The sequence below is a fragment of the Palaemon carinicauda genome, chromosome 37 (assembly GCF_036898095.1).
Source record: "Palaemon carinicauda isolate YSFRI2023 chromosome 37, ASM3689809v2, whole genome shotgun sequence".
Classification (NCBI taxonomy): Eukaryota; Metazoa; Arthropoda; class Malacostraca; order Decapoda; family Palaemonidae; genus Palaemon; species Palaemon carinicauda.
The window spans coordinates 52,234,208-52,244,207 of NC_090761.1; the positions used below are offsets into that span (position 1 = coordinate 52,234,208).

At 34.9% G+C, this 10,000-nt stretch overlaps 1 protein-coding gene across 1 annotated transcript in view; it reads right to left on the reverse strand.

The window, feature by feature from the left end:
- The window catches only part of LOC137629315 (uronyl 2-sulfotransferase-like), a 10,360-nt gene extending 4,728 nt beyond the window's left edge, over positions 1-5,632 (reverse strand). The window contains exons 1-5 of the mRNA XM_068360571.1: positions 5,599-5,632; positions 4,167-4,866; positions 3,307-3,468; positions 2,160-2,267; positions 1,233-1,385 (exon numbers count right to left, since the gene is read on the reverse strand). Coding sequence (XP_068216672.1) covers positions 1,233-1,385; positions 2,160-2,267; positions 3,307-3,468; positions 4,167-4,866; positions 5,599-5,632 — 1,157 coding nt within the window. The remainder of the gene's footprint in view (positions 1-1,232; positions 1,386-2,159; positions 2,268-3,306; positions 3,469-4,166; positions 4,867-5,598) is intronic.
- Positions 5,633-10,000: the final 4,368 nt, after the last annotated feature.

The window sequence follows — 10,000 nt, forward strand, 5'->3', positions numbered from 1 at the left end:
GAATTATGAAAAATCTTATGCAGCATGCATAACGAAGTAATTGAAGGACGGTGCCAAAGATTAATATCTATATCGGTAATAAGAAATTTAATAGATCTTACGTTCCTATCCAACAAATTAAGATGAGATTCCATAGCTAAAGACCAGAGAGGAAAACAATACTCGAAACAAGGCAAAGTGAAAATATGAAAACACTTCCTCAAATAGATTGATCACCGAAATTTTAAAAGCCTTAATTAATAAGCCATTTTTTTTCCGCAATTGAAGAAGAGGCGGACCGAATGTGTTTCTTGAAACTAAATTTGCTATGAGTAATCACACCTGAAATTATAAGAGACATGCAGAGTTAAAAAAACATTATCAATGTTGAGGAGTCAGTCCCCAGTCCCCGACCTATTTACAATCAAGCTTCATGCCCCATAATTTCCATCATTCACTAATTTTAGCCAAATCTCTATTAAGAGATTCAGCAACCCCAGATTTACATTCAGGAGATGGAATTGATGGAAAGGGAGTAGCATCATCTGCATACGCAAAAAGCACGTTTTCTAGGCTAGATCACACGTCATGTTATATAGTATGAAAAGTAATGGGCCAAGAACACTACTCTGAGGAACACCTGATATCACATTCTTAGTTGCATATTTTATAAAATTTTCATATACGTAGATAAAAGAAAGAAAAAACTAGTAATAATATTTCGTAGATCACATTATATATAGCTGAAGGTAGTAAAAAGTAGTGGAAATAAATTACGTTCATTAGCGCTCAAAGGATTAATGTAATATAAGCATCATTGCGCAGTGTTACCACCTTGATAACATTCAGTGTGGATAAATGCACTGTTGCTATTGTAGCTGCAAAGACTTTCTGTAAGCGATATGATGTTTTCAAGCGACATATTTCCTTCAAAGTTGACACTTAATTGGAGATTCTGAATTTTAATATGCATTCATATTCTTAATGTTCAAGGATTAATTCGAAAAATCCTAATCTATATTTATTCTGTTTGCTGTAATTTTAGTGTAATGATGAAAGCTTGATTACCAAAATTTAAAGTAATGTTTCAAAGTGTGTTTTTGTAGTCGTAGTCAGCATAAACCCAGAGGGATGCCAGATATCACCATAAGAGCACGCTTTGAGAGAGAAAACCACAAAACTGCATCACTGTCATTTACGTGAGTCCCACTAGTTGTTGCTACTATCTTACGATGTACACTTGACCTTAATACCTGCATTCAGGATGGTGGCCGCAGAAGAATGTAAGCTGGAGACTCATTTCCTGGTCTGGGTGAGGGAAACACTCAGGCCTCTCTGCTTTTATGCAGTCGTCCAATTTCATGTCAAACCACCATTTCGGAGGCTTAGGTCGGCTTACTAGGAATCTGTGGAAATAAACACCAGTCATATATGTTCGCTTACTTCTATATATTGCTTGGGTGTTTGTATTTATAAATACAAAGATTTTGCATGTACGGTATGTATGTTACATGCACACTGATATACTGTACATGTATGTAATGTAATCGTTGTATAAGGAAGTTGATGGCAATTGAAGTAATACTGAAAACACTCCTTTTTCCCATGATGACAGACCAGTAATGTATGAAATGCAAAGTTTAACTACAGTGAAATTTATCCTCCGGTGATGGTTAGAAACTAATATTTTCATAATGAGGTAACTGAAATCATTGCTTATATATTGTCTTATCTAGAGAAGGCTGTGAATCTTTCAGGATCCAATTTGGTAACGTCCCTAACTGGTGAACGCTAGACTGGGTTAGAGTCCCGCTCAAACTCATTAGTTCCTTTGGTCTCTGCAACCTCACCATCCTTGTGAGCTAAGGATGGGGGGCGGGGGTTTGGGGGAGCCTGTAGGTCTACCTGCTGAGTCACCAGCAGCCATTACCTGGCCCTCCTTGATCCTAGCTTGGGTGGAGAGGTTCTTGGGCGCTGATCATATGTATATATGGTCAGTCTCTATGGTATTGTCCTGCTTGATAGGGCAATGTCAGTGTCTCTTGCCTCTGCCATCCATGAGCGATCTTTAAACCTATAAACCTTTAAATGATTTCTCTGCATTTGGATTTTAAGATTTTATTTTTGCATTAGCTTAAACTGATATTCTACGAATCAGAAAACACAATCATGGTACTCACTTGACTCTCTGCCATCTTGATCTGCTCCTGGTGAAGTAGAATTGACTGATAAATCTTGACACTGGTTCTCTTACCAGGTTGATCCAAGCAGCTTTCGGCAAGCCTAATCTGTTTTAAAGAAACGAATGTCATGTAGATATCCAAATTTGGTTTCAAGAATACTCAAAATATTCATCAGCATTTTGCAACCAGAATGTAAGAGTGTCTTTTATATTACAACATTTGATTATAAGTCTTGAGTATTAAAATTGGATTTAGTCCTGATTCCTGAATCCCATGCTTCTGCAAAGATAACAAACGTGAATGTCTTGTGTAGACTTCTTAACATACTTTATAACAGATTATTATTACTATTACTAACTATGCTACAACCCTAGTTGGAAATACAGGATGCTACAAGCCCTAGGGCTCCAACAGGGAAAATACCCCAATAGGGAAGGGAATAAGGAAATAGATAAACTGTATGAGAAGTATTGAGTCTAAATATAAAATATCTTTAAGATTAGTAACAACGTAAGAATAGAGCTGTCATATATAAATTATGATGGGAGAATCATGTCAACCTGTTCAAGATAAAAGGGTTGACTGCAAGTCTAAACTTCGGAAGTTTCAGCGATTCATCTTCCTGTTTAGGAAGGTCATTCCACAATCTTCCACAGCTGGAATAAAACTAGAATACTCTGTAGTGTTCAGTCTTATGATAGATAAGGCAAGACTGTTAGATTTAACCGCATACCTAGTATTTTGTACACGATTGTACAGTCAGGGAAGATTTGATGCAAAGCATGGTTAGAATTAAGAAAAATCTTATTGATTGATTGACTGGTTTGAGGTTTCTGGCATCCTGACATCTAAGATCATTGACGCAATTCTTATGCAATATGCGTAAAGAACTAACTGAACGACGGTGCCACAGATTAATACCGAGACCAGGAATAAGAAATTTAATAAAACTTAGGAATATAGTCTTTTTTATAAAAATGTGTCTTATCTTTCTCCTTAGAGAGCTGTAGTTTCTAAGAATTGCTAGTGGTTCGCACTTCCAAGTACCAGTCCCATTCAAACGTAGTTTAGCTTTAATCGAATGATCAGTGAAGGATTCAAATAATTATCCTTAAAGTGAAGGATTTTATCAAGCTGAATATACCTTGTGACGTTGAAGTAGTATATGTGTCTGTCGAAACTTTGAGGCCTTATTTTCGATTTTTTGAAGATTTTCTGTAACAATGATTTTCTGGCCTCCCCTCCCAGCCAGTGTTTGTTGTAGATTGTAGAATGTCGATGGTAGAATTTGTTTCGAAGTTGCATGCTGTAGAAAGTAAGATTTATATATTTTATCTAAGTATTGACAATATGTAAAATAAAAAAAGGAAAATAACAGAATAGAATATGAACGAAGACAGGGTCATTGGATCTGATTTCAAAGAAAAACCTAAACATTGCTATTTGTAAAATGAAAGCATTATGTAATGAGGAACTCGGAAACGAGAGAAAAATTCCAGGGCATAGGAGTTAGAAGGAAATAAGCTATTAACTGACAGGAGTAATATAAATATGGGAGGTAATGAAATAGTTTGGTTGGTATGATCAGAAATGCACAGAGTCGTGTTGCAAGGAGTACGGCATGATATTATAAAAGTGGAAGAAACTGATGAGTATAAACAATAAAAATTAAAGCGATTAAGAGAGAGAGAGAGAGAGAGAGAGAGAGAGAGAGAGAGAGAGAGAGAGAGAGAGAGAGAGAGAGAGAGAGAGAGAGAGAGAGTAGTATTTATGTATAAAGATGAACTGTCACCCTATTATTAGTAACTTACAATTAAAAAGAAAATATCTAATGTTTATTTTTTAGTAATTTAAAATGGGCGAATCATTTTGTTTTGTTTTACGAAAAATACAACTAGTAAGTTAATATTAGATTAGAGCCAATGAAAAAATGGTAATTTTCGTAATCTATGATGTTTTATAAAATGTCATAATTGTATTCATTAGACACATAGTTATGCCTACCTCTTGATGATGGTATTAACAGTTGTGGAGCCACACTTTGGAACTCTATTATAGATGACCAATCTTGTGTTGTCTGGTGTGACATTCTTGGCCGATGGAATTATCTGAATGTCCAGGTCCTCCTTTATGTGTTCTTCGTATACTTTTAGACTCTCCCCTTCATTTGGATATATAGGCAGGGGTATTTTTTGATACGACTTCAACTTTTCAATGTCGACGGATTTGTCATCATTTAGGTCAATGCTTTGGTTTGAAGGTCTTCCGTCCTCTTCCATGTGCTCATCTTCTAGTTCTATTTCATCTCTTTCATCCACTTCGTCATAGTCATTTTCTTCTTTTTCTTCGCTTTCACCCATCTCTTCATAGTCATTTTCTTCTTTTTCTTCTCTTTCTTGTTGCTCCTCATCTTGTTCTTGTTCATCACGATGTTCCTCTTCTTTGTCTTGTTCTCTTTCTTGTACATCTTGTTCTTGATCATCTTCTTGAATTCCTTTTTGTTCTTTTTGTTCTGGTTCCTTTTGTTGTTCTTTTGCTGGTTTAATCTTCAAATGCTCTGGAGCTGGTTCATCTTCATCATTTTCTCGTATCCCAGGATTATTTTCTTCATATTCAATGTCGTAGAATGAGTAATCCGAGTCAGGTTCGTCCTTCTTCACTAAACCGAATTGTTGAACAGGTAGTTTGTTGTTTTGGACATGTTCTGTGGATGAATTTTATGATTAATTTTATTTCATGTAGAACAGTTAGGTATATATTTGATTGAACTTACGGATAATATTGTAAAGGATGATCCTGGATGTCAGTTTTATCATGAACTGAATAAAATTATTTCATTAACTTTTGTATTTAATTTCTCTCTTTGAGATTGAGACCAGTTTTTATTTAAGAGTTATAATATTTTTTTTTCAATGTTTCTGTCAATTAGCAGAGTTATTAAGCTCGTGTGGAGATTTTGGTCCATTTATATGATATCAATCAAAAAGTAATTTGAATCCTCATAGCTTTCCTTGACTTTTGATAGTCAGTTTCGGGTAAAAAAAGAAATTAATTATGGCTCAGGGTGAATTGCCATTTCTTGGAATATGTATATAGTTGCACTAAAGTTTTGAACCAAGTCTAACCTTTGCTTAGAAAGAAAATAAAAAGTATCTTTTATATTGAAAACTAATGTCTAGAAAAACAGAAGTTTTGATTACATTGTGCTCTAGACTTGAATATAACAGACTTTCTTTAACATGTAAGATTTAGCATCAATAGTACTGCAAGAAAGACCTTTTTTTTCGATATTCGATTTACAGGGAATTTTTAGACTTTATACGAGCTGTGATATAGAACACATTAGTAAAATGTCCATGTTTATTATTTTATCAAGCGTATAGCTTTTAAGTGTAGATAGCGCTACCAGTGTAGTCCTTGTAGTCCAACTTCTAACTCTTAAATAGTTTATTTGTGAGGGTTGCCCCCATTTGCATTTTATTATTATTATTATTATTGTTATTATTATTATTATTATTATTATTATTATTATTATTATTATTATTATTATTATTATTATTATTATTATTATTTTCAGGATATCATCTTGGAGTACCTTTTGGCTCAGTCCTGAAGTTTTGTGCAAAGATCACACGTTTCGGGGTTTCCTTTTGCTTCTCTACATTTAGTGGTAAGTAAAAGTATTATATTTCAATGTCATTCACGAGAGCATTCATAATCATGCAATAATCATTCTCACTTTCTGCGTGTCTTCACTCTGATGTATCATCTTTGCTTTTCATACTAAATGGCTCCCGTACCTCTATTAGTGGCAATACGTATGCGGTTTTTGAAGTGATGCAATATCTTATAATTGTTTGTACAGGTCTTTCAACAATGAGAAAGTAATTTTCGTCACCGAATAGTTTCGAGTTGTTACATATAAAATGAATTAGTGGTAGTCCGAGGTTAGTTTCCAGTTCGTTTGCATATTGAAATTTTTTATTTTAGTTCTGGCTATGTCGCAAGCCATGCCAGATGTGAACCTTATTAACAGCTGACACCTGTGGATTTTAGGAACTACATTAAGTTCTCCCGGATTTAAGATCAGTTATTTTGGAATGGAAATTTTTAATGGGGAATTTGCTTAGTAAAATGTATAGTCTGGAAAGGGACTCTTTTATTTTGACATATGTATGTATGTATATGATGATGAATTGATATAGGAGGCTATTCAAAGAATAAGTTTCAACAGAGGGTTCGTGTTGTCAAATGAACTTCTAGCTTTGAAATGTAGACATCTTGGCTCTTTGCCGAGTCCTTTCTGCTGTACTCACATTTTAGATTTTAACTATACCTCCGTTCCCATTCTGCCAACCCTCTTGGTTTATTTACTTCGCACTGCAACTGCTTTGAATCGCCTCCCGGGCCCTAGCGCCAAGTCTTAAAACCCAAGATCATAATTTAAATTGAAATAATAAATGAGTGTAAGAAAGGTAGCAAGGTAAGTGCAAAGGGCGGGGAAGAGATTTGTGATGGTTACGGTCTATAGTAGGATCTTGATTAAGTAAGAAATGACAGGTCTGGTAGGAGAAGAACGTTGTGGGTTGAAACTAGGGGTTCCCAAACTTTTCAGATCATCATCCCCTGTATGGAATTATTGATCGATACCCAGCTATGCAAAAAATAAGGTAGATAAATATCTAAAATTATTCCTTATTAAAGGAATGGAAATTTCTCCATCTCTTTCCTTTATTATTGTATCCCAGTAAGAATTAATTAAATTTTTACGTTTTTGTTTATTCTTATACTTATGCGAATGATTAAGACTAAATATATAAATAGTCTAGGCACTACTACAAGCATCAAAGAGAAATTAATATTCCTTTTTAGTGCTGAGCTGGGTGGCATTTTAACAGGAAATGTGTGTTTTATGAAGTGTAGCAAGAGCAGTAGTATATAGTTGGAGATTGAAGAGTTCTAATCGTAGATCATCAGCCCCTCGAAGGTTCAGTTTATTTCTGTGCCACTGTGGAACAGCATTTGAAAATTGCATGGTTAAAGCTATCTTGAAAATGTACGAGCTTGAAGCATGAAAACAATCGCGATCTTGTGTTTGGTTGTTGTTGTTGTTGTTGTTTTTTTTTTTTTTTTTTTTTTTTTTGTGAACCCTTTTAAAACGGTTTACTGAAAACATTTTTTACATAATAAGCATATATGCATTATTTCTATAGTAAATGACGCTATGAATCTAAATTTCGTAACAATGCCGCTAATATTGTGTGCACTTATTCTTGGCATCAACGGAAATGAACGCAGTAAATAATCGACTATCAGTTAATTGACACAACTCCGATTGCTTTGGGTATTGAATACATCCTGATTCGTATGATTGCCTCTGGACTAATGGGCTCAAACTTGAGAATGACAATAGTGATACTCAACGTAGCGTTTCAAAACCCAGAATTTTCGAAACTATTCTTTAGCTATGAATAAACTAAAATGTGCTCGAGTTTTACATGAACTTGGGGCTAATAACGAGTGCAAAGATACGTCTGTTTAGTTTAAAAAAAAAAAAAAGTTATTAAAATGAAATGAAAGTCGTTCATCATGGTTAAATTGCAAGTTACATCGGTTCACTGACTAATGATAAGTTAACGATTAACATTTATTACCACCCGTCACCATGAACTGAAGGATTATTGATGGGTCTTCGCAGCGTCCCTTGTAATTTAGTTCATTTCAGATGCTGATTAGCCAATCCGTTCCCAGCGCTGAAACATTTGACCTCAATTCTTAGGAGGCGTTAAGTTACCTTTTGGATCCTCTCTTATTCTCCCTAATATATATATATATATATATATATATATATATATATATATATATATATATATATATATATATATATATATATATTTTTTTTTTTTTTTTTTTTTTTTTACTTAGGCCCCTTTTTCTTATCTATATAACTAATATTTTTGTTAAATTTGAGAATAAATCATTATATGTACTATAGCTTTCTATTATTATTTACTGTGTTTCATAGTGCGAGCATTTTGCAAGAATAAGGTTATTGTAGTTTTCTGCGAAGAAGAGCTTCACCCTTTAAGTTATTTCGTTGGGGGTTAGTTCCACCAGTGCAGAAATTACGGTGTACTGCAGGCATTACTTATATGTTCTTTGCGATGGCCTTTCGGAACCTAGCTGCACTCACTTTTTATCCCTCTACCATACCTCTGTTCCCTCTACATTTCTCCCATTTTGCTGTCCAGCTCCTTAAGTTTTTCTTTATATCGCAACAAGTGTGGCTTTCCCGGGTGCGCATGGGTGATGCCGATTGGCCTCCCAAACCCCAACGCCAGTCATTGAGGGCCAAATTTATGAATCCCAATACTCGCTATTTATAGTTTAGTTTGATTATTTCATGGAAATCTCAAGTGCTTCGGTTTTATTTTTGTTTCCTTTCCTCACTAGGCTATCTTCTCCTGTTGAATTCCTGGGGCTTATAGTATCCTGCTTTTTCAACTAGAGTTGTAGTTTAGCTAGTAATGATATCAGTCTTGTCTCGGTAGTTTTAGTATGCGTGGTAACCCGTCGTAAGCGTTAGTTATTCACTGTGCCTGTTAGAACTTTCTATTCTTAGTGTTATCACAACTATATAATACGAGTATAACAGAGCAATTAATATTACATTATAAAATAAAGTATAGTACTATACAAGGTCATATATCCACTCCCAACAGTGAGGCCTTCCATTGTTTATCCTCACCTCACACAAAATGTGTTAAATAACATAGCCCGGTGTCAGATTATACAGGACATTTGGTTAACATTCCTTTTAGGAACTATAGTACAGTTGTCTTCTTTAATTACGGTACACTTCGTGGGAAGCCAAGGAGAGATCTGGCAGCTGTACAATTGTAACAGGCAACGTTGTGTTTGTCAAAACAGAAAGTAGGCAACTCTGCCTATTAAATGAAGTCGACGAACTTGCAAGACCGTGATCAAAAACATTTTTTTTTATCAATTATACGAAGGACTGTTGAGCAAATATTTATCTAAACAGCATTCATGAAATTAATAAAGATGTATTTGATCACGGTTTTATAAGTTCAGGAACTTTGTTTAACGGGCAGTGTTGCCATCAGTTTCTCTTTGGCTAAACGCAGCGTTACCTGCTACAATGTGGCAGCTGTCAGACGTCTCCTTAGCTTCCCGTGAAGTGTACCGGGCTTAATGAAGCCAACTGTACCTACCCATTCATTCTGTATACCAAGGGCGATGAAAGGAAATTACCTGCAGGTCTCAGTCGAATTGCTGAATCTTGATTTTCACCTTTGGCTAGTAAATGTTTCCAATGCATCTTCCCTCCAGTCATCATTAGCTTGGCACTCAAGTATCCTATGGCAAGGGTCATTAGGGCTTTAAGGATGAGCTTGGAGGGTAGTTTTATTGCTCCTGTCTTTCCAAGACTCTCCCTAAATAACCTCTTTAAGGTTCCCATTTTTGGTTATTAGTTGTCGAATTAAAACTTTTGGTTGTTATGTTAGTTCCATTGAATGAGAGAGATATGAGTTTGTATGTTGGATTGTTATGAAACGGTTGTTAATAAACTTTCCGTGGATTGAGATTCGTGTCTTGATTGTGGATGAATCGTATTCTTTGAAGATTACAATGTCTGATAAATATTGATTTCAAAAGAGGAATTAAACGGTTATGGCTGTTTTCACCTTCTCCGAATGGTGCCGAAAGTTAAACTACACAAGTCGAGCAATAAATTTGAGTGAGCAGGTGTTTCAGACTATGAATAGATAATTTTCGTTTGCCTAATAAATGTAAATAGGTTTTTTTTTTTTTTT